This window comes from Myzus persicae, unplaced genomic scaffold (assembly GCF_001856785.1).
Source record: "Myzus persicae strain clone G006 unplaced genomic scaffold, MPER_G0061.0, whole genome shotgun sequence".
NCBI lineage: Eukaryota > Metazoa > Arthropoda > Insecta > Hemiptera > Aphididae > Myzus > Myzus persicae.
The window spans coordinates 262,912-282,725 of NW_019101363.1; the positions used below are offsets into that span (position 1 = coordinate 262,912).

The following is a 19,814-nucleotide window of genomic DNA, read 5'->3' on the forward strand; positions in this document are numbered from 1 at the left end:
CAAGTGATTTCCTAGTCTTACATACAAGTAACATAGAAAATATAAGTACGTACTATATCCTAACTAAAATGTATTTATAGTCGGCATTAGAGCAAATTTACGTATTGTCAGATTTGTAAAAAAAAATATAATCTGGACCGAAAACAAGATTTATGAATCTTAAAATAATATTTATTCGGGTATATTTAACTCATTTTAAAACAAAAATATGAACTATACTATTCTCCGGTACCGAATTCCTATACCTATGTTGTGTGTGTAGTGTTTGAACTGTCTGAAGTCTAAAAACAAGCTTGACTAAATGGTGAAATATTTTATATTTCACAAAAACGTGAAACATTGAGGGTATTAATGCATTGAATATTGCGGTCGACATATTAGTGATACTTTAATATTTCAGTTTTGTTTTCGACTATTTACAGCGAAAGCTTATTTTTTTCCTCAGAAATCGGCTCATCTTCGATGACGATGAAATAATGAGACTATTAATGTAACTAAATATAAGCTAATATAATATTATATACTTAATTATTATTACAAGTCTGTTTGTAACACTGTAGGCCGTCGACATTTTCTTAATTTTAATTTTATACATGGTTTGTCTTCATTTATTATAAAATTATATCTTTTATGGTGTATTAGTATGTAGTGTAAACGAATTTAATATTTATTCAAATATAATATCATGATCCAATAATTCTTATACAAGCGTTTATCGAATACAGAATTTGAGCAACTTGGGTAAACATAACGACAAAATTCACAGTGTTCCGAGAATTTAATGAGAAAAAAAACATAATACCATTATTACATGAAAAAATAATAAGTAATGACAAATGGATGAAAAAATAAATAAAACAAATTTTATTGAAATATTTTACGAGTTTGAAATGTTTTATGAAAAATTTCAAAATTGTATATTTTATGAAATGTTTAAACCCCATGTATGTATGTATGACGGTAACCTAACACATGACAGTTGTATTGTTTTATAGTTGAAAAATAATTAAGCAAAATTAGCTACGTAAGGGTTGTAAGTTGAGGGGAAGATGGAGGAAAGAAAATAACTTATTAATTTTTTTGAATTTAACACTATGTAGTTCTGTATTCCCTCCAAGATTTTAGGGCTTGTTGCGCCACTGGTGTCGATTATCGGCTGGGTATAGAAACTCCCAGGCGTTGTCACTCTACACCGTGTACTGGATCGTTGTAGTTTCATCCACCAGATTTGAAAACGCTGCAGTCACCTAACCCACCACCCTCAATACCATCATCAGTATTATATCAGTTATCACTTATCATACAATAGCTCTGCACATAATATAAGTTATAACTACAAAATTGCATTCTGTGATTAGTACCTATACATGTCATTGTAAGACCGTGTCCAGTGGGTAATTATACGCATTTTAAGTACTGTTTAATATAAGACTTTCATTCAAAATGTAAACAGAATCAATGGACCTAATGAAAATCGAACACACCAATTTAAGCACAAACACTTAGCATTTAGATATGCAGCAAACAGGTCCAACTTTAATTGACGAACCAATTATGGATGTTCCCATACCCTGTAGAGTGATCGGTACTATTAATATGGTAAGTAGAAAAACACATTTATAGTATTATATTAAGTGAATATCAGTGTACTTATTTGTTTTTTTTATTCCTGTACATAGTCAACATAGAACATTTATGTTAAACAGAAAACATATCTTGTAAACACACATCATTGTAAAATCAATACATTCATCCCTCCGCTCAGAATCTATGAAATGGTCCAACCTATTATCAAACTAAAATGTAATTACATTATCCGTGTTTGTACATTGGATTTTATACGGTGTATCCGTTTCCTTACAATATAATAAAAGCACTTTCAAGTTGTATTATTTTATGTACTCAAAAATTGGATTTACAAATGTAAGTACCCTAAAAAACCAATATGCAAACATAGATAACCCTAAATTTAGGTTTTTTTAAAGCTAAAACACAATATTGGTTCCTTTGAGTGTTAGAAAGACCCAAATTGTCTTTGTTCCCGAGTGTTAGAAAGAGAAAGAGAAAGAAAGAGATACAGAGAACAAATTAGTGCGCCTGACAACCTCTGAACAACAAATCAATATTAGAACAAAATAATACCTAATTCACTGACGTCGTCAAACAATATTCGTAATTGAACCGTAATTCGGCTTTTCCATGAATTATTTAAAATTAGTATAAAATATAGTTTGTTATTAATATTTAATAACAACAATCGATTAATAATATTCAACCATAAATTCAAAACAAATTGTTTTTAGCATTTGTAAAATATTAAATTCTTATCTTAGTGGAGAATGTATTAATTTTATAATGTTGTGCTTTTTTGTGTTTTTGTTTAAAGACGTGTTATGTTTTAGAACATTTCAAATGCTTTCAAAGTCTTTTCTGGAATATTTTAGATATTTTTTTCATATTTTCTATTTTCTATTAATGGTATGATTTTCAAAAACTTTTTGAGCTACTGGGCATGCTAAATTTTTGATTTTTATTAAATAATTGTCCATAAAAGTGTCTTTGTTTTGTCAAAAACCCTGAGAATGTAATTCAGGGTACTCCGTAATTTGTTATTATTGCTATTAAAGATACATAGGCACAAAACTCGTCAAATTCATGAAATATTTTCGGGAAAAATTAATTCAACTTACCATATTACTACCGAATTATTTGTAAAATAAATAGCTTTAATAGAAATATAAATAAATCATAAAATATACTCTGTAATAAATAATTATATAGACTGACAGACCATATTCGCTCAGAATCATCATTTTTTGTACCTATGCAATGATTTGTCATTGAATTCAAATTTAACTCATACGCATACAGTGACTTACTCAATATAACAATGTGCATTCTATACCAGCTACAAATCTCCTGAAGTTCCTCTATGTTTACCACGTCCATAAAAAAAATTTTACTTTAGTCATCAGAATTTTAGTTATAGGTGTATAATTTCATATTTAACGAGGTTTTTATTGTACTCAATAATCATAATGGCTTTCTTTAATACTTAGCTTAATAATTACTACAAATGAAAAAAAATTATATCGGCTTACATTTCCAAAAATTATTTGGTGGCAGACGATATTATCTACACTGTAAATTCTACAGCCATAGTGATCGTATGAAAATGAGATAAGAAACCATAATCCTATTTATATTATTAAAAGACATTGTAACAACAAAAACGTTACGGTATTAAATATGAAGAATATATATTATATTTACTTTTTTTTTTATTTTTACTTAACTATAAAATATTATAGTTCTTTCTCGGGCCAGATATTGAATGATGGCGCGCTGGAGTTGGCCCGAGGGCCGTAGTTTGACCACCACTGCTCTATGTGTATCGTTTCTAGTTTATACACTTGATTTTTCAAATTTTTCAATTTTTCAATATGTTTATTTGTTTTTTTTATATTGTCATTTTAATAACGTGTTATAATAATTTTTTTCAGCTGTTTTGTTCTTTTTCAATTGTTTCATTATTAATGTATACGTTAATAATTTTATATAATTGCCGTGTTTGCGAACACAATGGTATGTATTACATATTTATTTTACATATTAGTTTTAATAAAAACAAAAAATATTTTTCTAGCTTAACAGTGTTTGCAGGTTATAACTTATGACGTATGAGTGTATTATAGGCGTAGGAGATCATAACAATCGAAATATTTCAACTTAACATCCCTAGTTATAAGTGTAATATCTTCCCGTGCCGGTTTAGAAAATTAGATCTAGTAGATACTTTTAGAAAGTCGAAATTGGAAATTCTCAGATCTTTTAAATATAATTGTGAAAATTGTCACCTTTTGACAATAACAATTTAGGTCTGAAAGTTACAACCATTTTCAATTGTATCCAATGATTTATCATTGAATTAAAATTACCACAGATCCATTACTACATTGTAGTCTTAATTATAAACGAAGTACACTCGACTCCTAAGCAGTGTAAAGTAGAGCGGTTACCCACTTAAGAACTTAATTTTTTTAATTAAATAAAATACAAATATTTAAGAAATTAATAATTTTCTTAGCAGTTGTATTATATCATTTTACTTAATAATAGAAACCCTTTTTGTGTTTTGTAAGAACAAAAAAATTCTACGAGAATGTTATATTTTTTATTTGTATATTCTGTTAACTGTGATTTCTTGATTATGACTTACGATTTATAAATAAGCAAATCAAATTTTTACATAGCTTTATAATATCACAAATCAATCAAAATACTAATTATTGACTCGATTGACTTAATTACTTAGAATTTACTCAAAACCATTTTAACAATTTATAATTGTTTTATTTTTCTCGACAAAAAATGTAATTATATTTTTAATGATCTTAAAGATCATACATTGAAAATTGTATTTATAAACTGCATATTTTATAAAGTGTTTTAATCGTTTTTCTTTAAAGCTATAAATTATTGTATAGCAAACTTGTTAAATATTTATAATAATATTATGTGTGTTTTTTTATATATTTATAGATATGTCATGCCGAAATATGTGTGAAATTGACACTAAACATAAGATAGGTTCATCGATACTTTTAATTTTTTGGATGTATATGTTCCTAATCATTGCGTTTTTTATAAAAATTATTGTTGTCAACAATGGCTTAAGATCTTTTGACTTAGTAAGTAAAAACATTTTTAGTAAATACATTTTTAAATATTGAAAAAATGCTGAGACTTTTTTATTAGGTAGGTACAGTTAAATGAACGTATAGTAAATCCAAAGAATTATTGCACATTCGCACATGTCAAAAATGTTTTAAATAACCATTTTGATTTAATAACAATGATAATAATAATGTATTTACTTGTTAATATTATTTATTGTAAATTCTAGGTTAGGTTAGGTTATTACATTATAATGTATATATAATATATATATATATTTAATGACATGAAAAAATAATATTAAAATATTACCGCTAACAATTTATAAACCAGGATATTTAAAATTTATAATATGAGTATTTAGGACGGATGGATCAATTCGGCCATATAAACCAATTGGCAATTTTATTTCATCGTGTAAAGGTCAAGGATGTTATATAAATAGTTAGTAGCACATAAAATTAATAGAATTTAGTATTTATTAAGTATTTAGGTACATCCTGTACATTCCCATCTATGAGTTTAGATAGGAACACTAAGTTAGCCTGGAACCTTTTACTACCTATTCAATTTATCTAAATTGAAATTTTCGGATTTTGCAGATATCGTTGTGGATAAAGTTTACATTTAAAAAATCTTTTAAACATTTTCATTACATACAAATAATATAAAGGCCACAATACAAAACTGCTTAGTGAAATAAAAAAATAGAATTTGTCATCTACTAGTTACTACTTGGTAATTATTTAGATTCTAAAAACATTCTGAAAGACGAGAATATATTTACGTACCTAACAAGTTTTTACGAACAACTTAATAGTGTTTTATTTTGCAACTCAAAAAAATAATAACCGTAGATATTTGAGATTTCGATAAAACATATAATATATTATAGCATTTTTTAGACATGATATATTTTAAAATTACTTAGACAGCTAATAAAGATATATCAATTTAATCTCCATTTTATTTATTGGTTCGATTTTATTGAGGACATTTTTGTTTCTCAGTAAAAATTCTTGAAAATGTATACATGAGATGCTTATTACTAAGGTTTATAATTACACGTTGATAAGATTTTATTTATGTCTTATATAAGAATAAATTAACAAAATTAGATTAATGAAATAATCCTAAAATATTGTTTTTTTTTTTTTGTAGCCCACAGGTGGAAAAAAAATGGAGTTATGGGTGCATTATCATAAGATTTTCCTTATAATTTGTCTTTTATCCATAACATTTCTAGGTATGAAAAATATGATTGGATATAATTTTTACCTTTTTTACTATGGAATCACAACAATAGGTATGTATTTTAAGTACATATAATTGATATAAATACAAATTTATGTGAAATAAAAATATTACATTTGTTTGTAGCTTTAATAGTAGAGTTGATCGTTATTGGGAAGTTCAACAAAGAGTATATGATTTCAACTGATCGCTATAGTAGTGATGTTTGGTATTTAAACATCTAAAATATCGAAGAATCGGCAACAACAATCGATGTTACGTAAATAAAATTATGTTAATTAGCTTTTTAAATTTTTAGTTTTATAATGTACCAAAAACAAAATACTTAATGGTACACGTAAATTATTTATTATTATGTATGATATTTATAATTTATTATAAATTGAATATAATTAACCAAAAATGTGTGCATTTACGGGATGTGAGATTTAATTTAAAAATTATCATTATAATTGATTATATCATAGATGAGGTACGTCGAATATAGACCATTTTTTTTTTTTGCTCAATTATAAAAATAATGTAAATCAAATGCCATTTGTTATTTAAAATTGTGAATTATTTTCATGCACCATTTAAGTGTTACCTAGTTTTTTTTAAATGGTTGGACTTTGAAAGTAAAATTTGTCAACATTTTTTCTTTAAGATACAAAAAAGCTAATTTATTGGATGTTCCAAATAGAGTTTTTGCCAGATATTCGGCATCCCCTGTAGCACAAAATGCATAACACTTCTCTCCACATCATCCATCTATACATACATCTACTTCTGACGCCACACCTTTTTGTATCACCGAACATAATTACTTATAAGACTGCATTTATTACATTTTACAAGTTATTCCCAGGGGTTAAAGTGGGGGGGACACAATAGGACTCAGTCCCCCTACCTCTGACGGCGGTTAAAAGGTGTCCCCTTTAACAAATTAGGATTTTATACATTAGACATTATATATAAAATTATATAATATACAACGCTTAGAACTATATGGAGACATTAGTCCCCTCTGGAATTTTTTCCCACTTTAAACCCTGGTTATTTCCCAAAGTAAGAATACGCTATATTAAAACATTGTAAAAAAAAAAAAATAACAATTTTACATATCTTTAAAAGTTTATGTTGTTAAGATAACTGCATAAGAGTCGTTTAAAATAATAATCTAAAGACTAAATTTTGATTTGATTCTTTAGAATTTGGATGCCTACTAAGACTTTACTGTAGGTACTTCACGAAATAACTTTATATTCCTTATAAATAATCTTTCATATTAAGTGCATGTAATTCCACGATCGACGCATCTCCTTCAATATTATAATAAGTGTGAAGTTTACTGCATCTGTTAAAATATATTTTATTTTGTAAATCAATTCTCTACAAATATTTTTTTTAATTTAATCGTTGTAAAAAAAAAGAAAAATGTTGTAATCTGATACTGCGGAAAGTTCTCAGTGGCCCACGTAATTATGATAGCAGTAATATTACTATCATATTTTATAATGGCAAAAAAAATTTAAATACCATTCAATATCATTCATTTAATATGATTATTATAATAATTATTATTACCATACTATATTTAAGATAACTTTTTTTGTTATGACAGATTATCTTAAAAATTATAAGTTTATCATAATGTTCATTGATGATTTAATTTTTTCTTAAATCGTGTTAATCGAAAACTATTTATTCATACTTAATAATATAAAAAGTAATAATACTTAACTAACTTCCTCACACCCTATAAGAATTAGCTAAGGACGTTTTATATTTTTATTATATTATAAAACTACATATATATGTGTGTATAATTGTATATCCTTATAGAATTAAATAGTATTTAATTATACTTATATTAAAAACAAATGTTGGATAGTCATAAACAGATTTTAAAAATCTATATAATTTAATAGGTATCTAGACGATTATTGTAGAATTTAGATTAATTATATTTACGAATCTAAAACGATTGTAGTGTGCTTCTATGTACCTAGGTAGATATGTATGTTTCTTTTATAAGCTATAAACATATATTCATGTATACCTTGTTATAGTGTTTTGAAAGTAATGTATTATGTATATTTAGTATATATATATATATATTATATATAGAATAGTATATATTTATTAGTATTGTATGTATTTTATTTAAATATACTATAAAAATATAGATGATGCATATTGAGACTTAGTATTCTTATTTCATAGTAAGAGTATTGAATAATATTACTACATTTTCATTAGCTGTTTTCACAGTATTATTATATTTTTTTATGCCAAATAGTGACTGTTTTAATAAAAATATGATTGCCAATATAAATGTTGGACTTATTTTATATAATATTTTTATATTTAGAATATTTAGATGGATCATTCCATACTAAAATTAATAATTTAAAGTGTTTGAAGAGTCTATGTCTGGAAATACCACTTATTTTAGGAAGTAAAAGAAAAATAAACAAGGAATAATTAGAGAGTGCAGTGTATAATCTTCAGATTTCTGAACCTGAAAATCTATTCACAATGAATTTATTAGGTAAGGAATAATATTAATCAATAATCAGATGTCTCTTTAAGGTGGTATTAAAGTTAAAAAATCCTAAGTTATATTAATGAAAATAAATGAAAACAATTTAAGAACATCAAAAAATTAAAATTAATTGTATGGAGTACTGGTTTTATGATTAGTACAATTATATATTTTTAATTATCATATTAGATAATATTTTATAATCCCAGATGAATACAAACCATAGTAAATCTTTTTAATTCGTTGCCACGAGAACAAACAAACCGTGGATTTAAATACTCAAAAAATAGCTGAACACCTGTACGTCCTATGCCGTCGTGGATCTAAAGCGTGTTGAAACTAAATAAGCTCTCTAAAAGTCTAAGCCCTGTGAAGTCAACTGCAGTAGGAGGCTTAGTACTACTGGATAGTTAGATTAGGGCCCCACTTCTCTTTTTAACATTTCTTGTCTAGTAAATTTTCGAAAAATAATGGCTATTCAATCCATTCTAAGTGAAATTAGTAGATTTTATTCAAAAGGTAGTTTATATCCATGCTTCGATACGTGGCTAATGGCAATATTTTTGCATTTTTTTCTATAATTTATTTATCAATTACTGTCATTTATACTATATTCTTTTACGTGATTCAACTTCTTGAAGATTAAATAAAAATTAAATAAATGAAAAATAAGGTATGGTAATTATTATTAAAACGTTAGGTATCTCTGGTACAGTGTGTTCTTGAGACAGAGTCAAATACCAAATAAAGGAATATGAGAGGACATTAGTAGTTAAACCAAGCACAAATACTAATTTAACGTAATACGTTATATTGAAATAAAATGTTGATATAATAATATTATGTATTTTACATCACCGATGACAGGTAAAGTAAGTAAGTAGCAATACACAAAGCGATAACGTCAACAGGTAGACTATAATGTTTCTTATAAGCCTCCATGGGCTCCATGTAATTTCTATCATTATAGCTGAGACAATCCCAGATAAGTATAGTGCCATCTTTTGAACTACTGACGACTTGGAACTCATCAAATTTGAAATCATAAACCGTATCTATGTGCACCTGTAAGATAAAAGTTATTTAATTTCCTCAATGATTCAATAATAAAAAAAAACACTAAGTATTAAGTAGTTTCAGTTCTAGGAAAACAAAAATAAATCATTTTTTTGTGATTTGTACATACTATTAAGGCTGTTGGAAGCGAACCATTTTTAAGGGGTCGGGTTTAGGCAAAATAATGCAGTGAGTGATATATGACTGTGTGTATGACTGATCAATTATAGTGTGTGTGAGTTTCCCGAACGCTTTATGTAATTGACGATAAACTACGGCTAAGATTTTTGGAAATCTGTAACGTAAAGGTACCTACATACTTGCAGTCACAAGACACATTATTTTGCGGTCAAAAAAGTTTCAACACGAAATTCTCAAAAAGCGGAAAAAAAATTAACGCAGTAGGTACCGATAGTCCGATTTTAATTTTTAAAACATATTTGAATTCCTTAATATTTTATTTTCTAGGTTATGAAATGGATTTTCGGATTATTGTGTTGATTTATTAGTTCCTATAGTACCAAATAAATTGTCTTATTTTTTTCAAAATTCACTTTTACTTTAGTATTATTTAAAAAAAATAATAATAAATTCATTTACTGCAAGACACAAACAAGAAGCGAAGGAACTTAAATATTTTTTCAATATTAAAATTAGACTTCCGATTATTGGTCTAAGCTCTAAACGCACAAAAAAAACACTTTCTTTCAAAAGGCTTAAGTTTCTAATAATCACATTGTATTTATACTGGGACAGTGGGACCTATATAGGTCATTAATTTATTTCTAGTCGAATTTTTTATTTGAATTTTATACATTTTGACCACATTTGGACTTTCTTAGAGAGACCTCACATTCGTTAATAACCTAATTATTATGAATAGTTTTTTGTATTTGAGAATTTGGAGATTATAGACTGCAGTTTTCGACTCATAATTAACCTGTCTATTGCATTGTAATATTGTCAAATTTAGAGAATCAATTGACAATAATTACCTATTATCTATTATCATAGAACAAAGCTATTATTTATCTATCATTTATGCATCTTTTCTAACAAATTTGAATATTGTGTTTTTCAGGATGCGTAATGAAAAAAGAACCGAAACCCACCTGAGAATGCTACAAAATATCTTTAATATCCATTACATTTCGGGATAAGTACTGAAGTACCCCCAACCCGGGCTCCTATATTTACCGTTCGCGTTTTGGCAATACTTGTATTGGTTATTATACCTAAGGGATGAACTAGTGCATTAAAAAATAATAAACGACGAATGTAAGTATTTAATGAACAAATAAATAAATAAGTGCATAATTTTATTCTTTTAATTTAAATGTTTTTTTTTTTAAATTTAGGCTTGTGTTTGTGTACAAAAAAATATAAGAAAATAGTTACAATGAATAAAAAAATTGCAATCAGTTCACTACTATTAATGTAATTTTATAACAAAAACTATTTAAAAATAATTCTGTGATTTCCATGAGCAAACTTGTTATAATTATTTCATCAATATCTATTTAATTCTGTTCAATATAAAGTTTTTAATTCTATTCAATTTTAAGCATTCAATGTCAGATACATGAGCTATAGCAGTGTTGTAGCATGGTGGGGGGGGGGCTTTAGGGCTTAATCCCTTCCCCCTGAAAAAAATCCTGGCTATGGTACTGAGGGTTGGTGTCATAATATGTCAAAAATGTTGAAGATTCTGGATGAAGAGCACTCATCCTGCTAATTATATCAGAATTATCACTAAATATTTTATCCAACTCAATAATTGTTATTTTGTCCAAAGTACAATAATACCATATTCTAGATCTATTTTAATTTTCTCACTGTATTTTTAAACTAGATGATAAAAATAGGATAAAATTGTTAAAGAACAATTTTTTTCAATTTATTTAGTTATGGTTTTACATAGGTACCAACCCAATAGATATTGTAAGAAGAACTTATTCATTTTCTAAAGCACTTCATCTCAAGTTCTATAATATATGAATAAACCTTCTTCTTTTATAAAGAATGTATTATTTTGTGGCATTAAGTCAAAGTTGTCAAAACAGTGGGATATTTAAAAGGAAGCTTTTTATTCTTTTGCTTATTACATATTTATTTTTGATTATACATGTTTTCAACAATAAATTCGTTTTAATATTCAATAGGTACAGTTTAATATTTAACACACTTATCAACTTGATAATGTCATTAGGACGTTATCAATAACTATTTTAAAGTGAGGTATTTAATATTTTGTCTCTTCCAAAAATGGTTCACAGCTACGCCACTGGTTGTCAAAAAATCACCATTATTGACATTTACATTTGGATACAATAGCCAAAATGAATGTTGAACTAACTATAGGACTATATTATTTTAAATTTAGATTTTATACTAATAATTTAACTAAATGTATAATAATAATATTTCAATACAATAACTTATTTTTAATATATATTTAATGCATACATAAAATAAAAAAGTAGAAAAAATAATAGTACATAGTATGTAATAAGTAGAATACATTTCAAAGTTAATCTAAAATGAAAAGTTCATATCAGTTATTACTTATTAAGCACAATTTAATATTGGTATACACAAACATAGAAACATGGAATACTGATCAAGTTTCGTTTAAATTGTAATACTTATACTTCGGTTTAATTGAGCTGCAACTAATACTATATAAATCAAAATAATATACAGAATTTTAAAAATATTTATGTAACATACCCAATACATATTATGATATTTAGAAAATTATAACATTTTCAAAGTTGACCAGTTCAATTTTCTTAAAATAATTATTTATAAATAATTTACAAGATCATAAGAATCACTGATTTCAGTTAATAAAACACTTAAATCATATTATCGTATACACACAAATGAGTTAATTATAGTAATTTCTATAAAAAAATTAAGTACAAACTATTTCTAAGTGGAATTCACAACAAAACTACAGAATGATGCTGTGAGTTATGACTTAACAAACTATACCTAATTAATAATGTGTATGTAAAGACTACAATTAAAAATAATAGTCATTAATTGTTATTAATTTAATACTGTACAAATAATTATTGTTATGTATCATATAAACTTAAGAAAAAAACAACAAACAAAAATGGCAGTAGTACAGCTGGATTACCTGTAAAAACTAGGTACAAAACTAAAACTAATTACAACTCAAATAAACATAAGACCTACCAAACATTTTATAATTATAATAACTAACAATAAAGAATTAAACTACAAATACTAGCATGAAATAAAATATGTTAGTGTTAAACTTAAGTTTCAACTATTAATATAAATAAACAAAACCATAAAATTTTTAATTTATTTGACGGTGGGAATATTTTATTAATTAAGCTGCACTAATTGTATCAATCATTCTTCAATTGAGATTAGTTTTAAATTAAACACAAGAATATGCTTTAATTAGTTATACAACAGAAATACATAATGGCTAAGACCTAAGAGTACATAGGAAGTACTTGGATAAAAACACTATTAGTGTCAGTAATAAATAAATATTAAATATACAAATACATTATAACTATTTAGAACCCTTAAAACTAATAAATAAATGTTTAATACTTCAACTAGGAAAAGATACAAAAGGTTAATTATAATTGGAGATTTTTCTAAACACAAGTCTCGTCATTTTCGTCACTATCAGATTTATTAGTTCTGGCAAGAGTATAACCAGATGCCTTATGCGATTTTCTCATGTCTTTTTTTCTTTTGTTGGCATCCGTCCATCTCTCTTTTTTGGGGGTGATTGTTTCATATGTGTGATTCAATGGATTTGCACTAGAACAGTCAGACACTATCACATGAGGACTACTGCAAGTTTCTTTTTCACTTATGTTCCTTCCACAATCGGTGACACTGTCTGAAATACCTTCACAACTAGCACCACTCATTTGGCTGGTTACAAATTCTTCGGTAGAGTAGTCTCTTGGTTGCATATACTTATGTTGGTATTGTGTACGGCCATCTACCTCAACATACTCATGATCAGTAATGGCACTGTCTGAGAATACACCATTTTGTTTTAGTTCCAGCCGTAGATTATTGGTTTTACCATTTTGACAGTAGTAAGCACCATTGTCTGTTAGTTCTGGTGAAGTCAATGGTGGACGTCGAGGTAAATTATTTTGTTTCCTCCTTTGTTTTTTGAAAAATCGCTTGGCTACAGTTATTTGATGTGGATTGTAATAATCAATTTGACGTTCAGCATTTAATTGATGTCGCATCATAACAAGTTGTAATTGAGGTGATCTAAATGATTGCAGTGACACAACTTCACTATTGGACTTTGGCCTCACAGATTGAAAACTATCAGTTCTAATTGATGGAGCGCGGACTGAATCTACAACTTTTTTTCTTCCCCAGCGATGTTCTTTAAGTTCTACAAATGCGTTCTGAACATCATTTCGTACAAATATGTAGAACCACATTATCAAAAAGTTTTGAAATATATTGAAACAAGCAAACCAAACACCCAACCATAGTTGTATGGTTGGACTGTGCATAATTGCAACATTAAAATAAGTCATTGCAACAGACAACAAGTATCCCAATAGGGTTCCATTGAAAAATCTCAGTTGAACAACAGGAGACTGTTCGGGATCTTCTACTTTGCTTGATGGAGTTGTGAGGCTGCGACAACTATTGTGTTCCACCATGCTATTTGTCTGATCCAATAGTTCTAGATCAGTGGCTTGAGTACCTTCTGAAAGCTGTACGTTAGAGTCAAGATCGTTGGCAACACAGGAAACAATTAAACTGAGGAAGAAAATACTGATAACAACCACTAAAGCCACACTAAGAATAAAACCAAAGGCAGGACCCGGTTTTAAGAAGCAATAATCTCCTTCGTGTCCTCCATAACCAGGCAAATTAACAGCACTTGACATTCCACACAATAACATTGGTATGCCCCAGCCAACCATATATATACCCAATAGTGGCTTTTTTACCACAACATCTTCGTGTGGAATGTTCATACCACCGCCATCATCAGATGGAGTGCCAGCTGGGAGGAATGGCTTATGTACACGTTTACACAATACTCTATAAGAAAACAAAAATTAAAACGATAATTATTTAAAGCATGCAAGTACATTAAAACACTAACAGTTAATTCTCATAGGCATTGCTCTGCATAAACATGTATATAATTTTTTTTTAAGTAAATACAAATTGAAGCAGCTTAACTTATCAGGCTTTATTTTATATAATTGAATTACGAGTATTATCAGTTATTAAATATAATAAATTAACTGCCAACTATTGCCACTATGTAGGGTTAATTATGGAAAAAACACTCTTTAGACAGTTGTACCAAAGACAAGGTACTCCAGCTAAGTGTATCATTTACTCGGATGATCATACTTCCAGCTACAAAGGATGTCTAAAATACAAAGCACTTCTCAAATGTTGCAAAACAACTCATTTCAATCGTCAAAATCTGAACACAGTACTCACATTCCTCTTCTCAAATCACTAAATCAGTTTCCCAAAGCTTCTTACGCCTCTATTGCAGATTTTAATAATATCCTATTGCTTAATACTTAATGGCTCCATTAGAGATAAGCCATTTTCCTAATTTATTTCAGAATTTTCCATACTAATAAGTCCCTCTATTTTCTCCCTAAAGCCGTACTAAACAAATAACATACTCCATAATCCACATTTATTTATACCACTTAAGTAACACAATGTGTTTATTCACTGATTACGATAACTGTATACTTCAATAAGTCTTCGATTTATATGAATGTATTCTATATTTCTATAACTACGTTGTATTATTCTTTTGATATTAATGTTAGTATTAGTAATTGTAGAGCTAGAATAGTAATAACTAGAAGCTAATAAAAAAAAACAACTTACTTAATAGTCACTGTCATCCAAAACAATGGAGCTAGACCAAAAAATTGAATCAACAATCCTATTATTTGGCAAGTTCTAGGGTTTTCAGTCCGATGAATACCATTACTAATTTAATTTAAAAAAAAAATATTAGACATTTCAAACATTTACTTTCTATATGTATTTTACTAACCAATAGATTAAATAGAACATTGACATTGCAAACCAAGTATTGGGAAGGGAGTGCTTCAATTTTTTAGCCATTTGTATGTTGCTATTGAGTACCACAAAAAGAGTGACTGAAAATAAAAGAAACGTACTTCCAACAAAAGTCCCAATGTAAATTGATGTATGTGCAAACAATTTTGTTTTTTTTGCAACAGTACTGAAACATTACATTAGATAAATTAACATAAACATTTAACTTTTAAAATACTAGACACTATTTTCGTACATATTAGTTGGTGGAAAAATATTATGCACCAACGTTGGACTCATGGTCAATGCAAAATAACCAAATCTATTACACGTGTACTCCAACATGCCGCCCGTAATGCGTGCTAGCTGACAACTGGTGTTTGGATTAATATCCCATAATCCCGATAAAGGATTCCACCACGATGGGCTAGGTCTCATAGTCAAATAATGATCATAATTTTCAGGTTGACGCAATGTTAAGATAAGTGGTTCTGGTACAATTTCCATTTCAACGCCAACTAATTTTGTTACTAAAATGCAAGATTTTATTTCCGTAGGCAGTAATGTGACATTGTCTTCAGCTGTTATCATTGGTTCAGGAAACATTTTACCATCTTCATACACTATGAATACTAATTTTAATTCGTTACTAAGCAAATCTTTCTTTGAGTCACTCATGAATAATGAACTTGGTACTTTAATTGACGCTTCAATAATCTAAGCAAATTTAAATATGATAACAATTAATTTATATGGTCTAAATTTGTATCCCACAGGATATACAAGACTAATATTTGGAATTCTTTGTTTGAAAAATATGTGATATGAATTTACTTTGTTTTGATAAAGACTATCATTGTTATAAACATGACACATCAATGAATTCATTGTAGTTGGAGAATCTTGATCTCGACCCCAAATACATATTAAACCATTGAAATTTTCTTTTGAAATAATGAATTCTTCCATTGCTATAGCTGATGTCTGAAATCAATAAGTGTATATTCTAATTTCAATTGTTACAATATTTGAAAATCATAATCATTTTCAATTTACCCATCGAGAATTTAATGTTGAAGTAAATTCTAATGAAGTTTCCAAAGCATTCACAAGTCTGGAGGTGGATTTATCATTCTTTTGAGCAGCTAATAGTAATTCTCTAGGTAGTTCAGCCATTAAACTTATCAAATCTACAACGATTGGAGCTAACTAATAAGTATAAAAATTCATGTTAGATTTAATCAAACACATTTAAAATATAAAGTTAAAATACCGATTTTTCATTGCGTATTACATCCAAATAGTCATCAACTATGTCTGCAATAAAACTAATATCAAGATTATCTTTAATTTCATTAAAATGATCTCTAGTGTAGTTAAATAACTTCCTAGCTGTTTCTGAGTTATCTTTATGAGTAACATTTGTCTAAAAAAAAATGTAAAAATAAAATTAGATATTTTAAATATAATTAATATTTATATTATATCATCATACCTTGGATAATGTGTAAAAAATACGAGTGGTCGGACTTGTGTAAGGACAGTCTAGAGTATCAGGCGTTTCCCATACACCATTCAAATTACAATGCCTACTGACTGTGCCTTTAGCTAAAGGTTCAACTTCTTCATTTGCTTGACATTGTTTAACAGGTGTTACATCTGAGATGGTACGAGTCCAAGCATATATTCCTTTATTATCTTTACTTTCTAAAATGATTAAAAAAATTCTCCTATTAAAATATACCAATACAAAATAATTTAAGACAGTTATAGATGTATTATTGTTAAATCACCGTCAACTCCACAGAATTTAGTCTTATTTGAAATAACAGTCAGTGAAATTGATTGAATTCGAGTTCCACTAGAAGAGTTCAATTTACATTCATATTTTCCACTATGATTCGAATTAAGTTTTGCTATTGACAAATTACTGTGAAAGAATGCCAATTATCAAATTAAAATATTCAGTTAATTAATTTTTTTCATAACAAGCTAATATAATTAAAATTATAAATTTAATTTGTAAAAATCTAATAGTAAGACATATTAAAATTTTCAAAACGTAAAAATTGATAGTATTTAACACTTACCTTTGGATTAAGCCAGTGTTTTCAAAATCTCCGTCAGTAACAATTATTGAAGCATTAGTATTCAATGCATTTATGTTCCAAGTCAAAATAATACCTTCTAGAGCATCTGTGCCAACAGCACGACATAATAATTCTATTGAATCTCCTTCAAAGAGAACCTTTACAAAAAAAGGACAATTCCAAATAGTAAACAAATACATGAAATTAGATAAATTATTTTCTAAACTAGTAGAATAGATGGTAAATAAATTTAAAATTACGAGATTTGTATAAGGTAAAATTTCGATGGCTGGAGGTGTATTTGATTTTGGGCGTACACAGTTCAACATATCAAGATGTAGATTTTTAATAGGTGTGTCTTTCAATGAAGTTGGTTCATGACATTCAGATTTCGGTCCTAATTTAACTTTTCTTTTATCTACCCACTCAAGAAATCCAGAAATTTCACAATCACAAACTAATGGGTTGTCTGATATATCTCTATAAGCAAACAAAATGAAAGTATGAAGATCAATTTTAAATAATAATCAATATAAGTAATAAATAATAAATAGTTTATACTTACAGTCTAGTGAGATGATTCAAAAATGTAAACGTATTGCCTGGTATTTGAGCAATAATGTTTTTGTTTATTTTCCTGTAAAATAAATGTAATTATCAGTAAAGAGATTTTAATTTTGTATTTTCAAGCCATTTTACAGCAATTTAAAATTAGGTGAATGCTAAATATTATAGTTAATTCATCTTACAATTGTTCCAATGAAAAGAGTCCTTCAAACATGCCTTGAGATATATTTCTGAGTTTGTTGTCAGTCAGTGTTCTACAATTTAATATAATTATATTATTAGTAACATCATTACAAAGCATCAATTTAAACAACCCACAATATTTTAAGATTTGGTGTGCCACGAAACGCACCATCGTGAATAATAGAGATTAGGTTTTTGGTCAGATCTCTGCAAATACATATAGATACATTATATTACATAAAATATACAATTATTATATTCAAAAATAGTCTTACAGCCTTTGTAAAGTCAGAATAGGTATGGCATTTGTGGGCAGAGCAGCAATAACGTTGCTGGACAGATCTCTAAGAGCAAACGTATACAATAATATAATATATTGGAAAGTCAAAGAACACGGATTAAGTAGACACAGTGGTGTACATGACTTACAAGAATGTTACTCCGGTAAAATTAGACAGCTGAACCAGGGGTATCTCGCTGAGATACATGACGGGCTTGTCAAGCCCACCACATTTCACTTTGTTGAACTTGTCGCTAATCCTTTTTTTGGGACAGACGCATCGTTCTGGACACGCTGCAACATCCGTAGACGTTACTGCCACCGCAGCTGCCGTTTTTTGTGATGCTACAGCGCCGACCAACAGCAACCATAGGGCCCAAAGCAATGAACCCGGGTACATGACAAAAATTAACGATCGACAAACCTCTTATAGTACAACCAACCTCGGTTCGCCGTCTACACCGAAGCACCTCGAAAGACCACCTCTTCTTCGTCCTCGTCGGACGCTTTCATCGCGTCAAAAGTATCAGAGTACGAACAACCAACATGCCAGGCAAAAAAGGCTCACAAAAGGCCACCACACACACTATTCTATTTTTGTTGCGGCATTAACGGCAATTTTGTAGATCCTATCTGCGGGAGACGTCAAACATTTTCGGTTTGTTTACAATTTTTTTTTGTTTTCGTCCGTCGTCGTTTATCGTTGAGCAATATTATTATTATTATTATATATAACAATATCATACATAATATTATTTATTATTTTCTTGACTCTCCAAAATATGATAAAAATATAACCTCAAAAGCTGCCAACCATAGGCGGCCGTGGTCCGTCTGCCGTCGCTACTCACGTCTTCATCGAAGCGTCGAGGGTTGTCACTTGTCGCGTCTTGTTGACCATCGCGGCGGCGCCTCGCAACCCGCGACAACGATATATTGTCATTATTGTCATCGTTAACCACAGATATATATCTGTGTCGTTAACCACGATTCAAGGTCATACCACAGAATAGTTCAATGATCGTACTATCACGTGCGCAGTATTGTTCTATGGAAGTAGTGGTTTTTATTTTTTAATCTTTTGTTATTATCGCTCAGA

General features: G+C 28.2%; 2 protein-coding genes across 4 annotated transcripts; one reads left to right on the forward strand and one right to left on the reverse strand.

The window, feature by feature from the left end:
- The first annotated feature begins 1,268 nt into the window (after positions 1-1,268).
- Positions 1,269-10,907, forward strand: LOC111028816. Of its 3 annotated transcripts, XR_002603945.1 has the most exons (7): positions 1,270-1,599; positions 3,504-3,585; positions 4,543-4,691; positions 5,839-5,983; positions 6,058-6,190; positions 10,596-10,792; positions 10,873-10,907. XR_002603945.1 is itself a non-coding variant. In XM_022307578.1 (6 exons), the coding sequence occupies exons 2-6, from the start codon at positions 1,516-1,518 to the stop codon at positions 6,153-6,155; spliced, it is 558 nt and encodes a 185-aa protein (XP_022163270.1). In that variant the 5' UTR covers positions 1,269-1,394; positions 1,454-1,515; the 3' UTR covers positions 6,156-7,428. The 3 variants fall into 3 exon arrangements, 2 of the variants coding, with proteins under 2 accessions (XP_022163270.1, XP_022163271.1); XM_022307578.1 differs by lacking the exons at positions 10,596-10,792; positions 10,873-10,907 and having other exon boundaries at positions 1,269-1,394; positions 1,454-1,599; positions 6,058-7,428; XM_022307579.1 differs by lacking the exons at positions 10,596-10,792; positions 10,873-10,907 and having other exon boundaries at positions 1,271-1,390; positions 1,454-1,599; positions 6,058-7,428.
- A 1,036-nt stretch (positions 10,908-11,943) lies between these two features.
- LOC111028826 (adhesion G protein-coupled receptor A3) lies at positions 11,944-19,422 on the reverse strand. The gene is made up of 16 exons (XM_022307588.1): positions 18,865-19,422; positions 18,711-18,779; positions 18,571-18,642; positions 18,435-18,506; positions 18,251-18,322; positions 17,946-18,165; positions 17,686-17,843; positions 17,389-17,525; positions 17,091-17,302; positions 16,869-17,021; positions 16,652-16,804; positions 16,430-16,579; positions 15,852-16,312; positions 15,591-15,782; positions 15,419-15,523; positions 11,944-14,596 (listed from the first exon to the last, which is right to left on the reverse strand). The coding sequence occupies exons 1-16, from the start codon at positions 19,113-19,115 to the stop codon at positions 13,162-13,164; spliced, it is 3,912 nt and encodes a 1,303-aa protein (XP_022163280.1). The 5' UTR covers positions 19,116-19,422; the 3' UTR covers positions 11,944-13,161.
- Between the last annotated feature and the right edge of the window lie 392 nt (positions 19,423-19,814).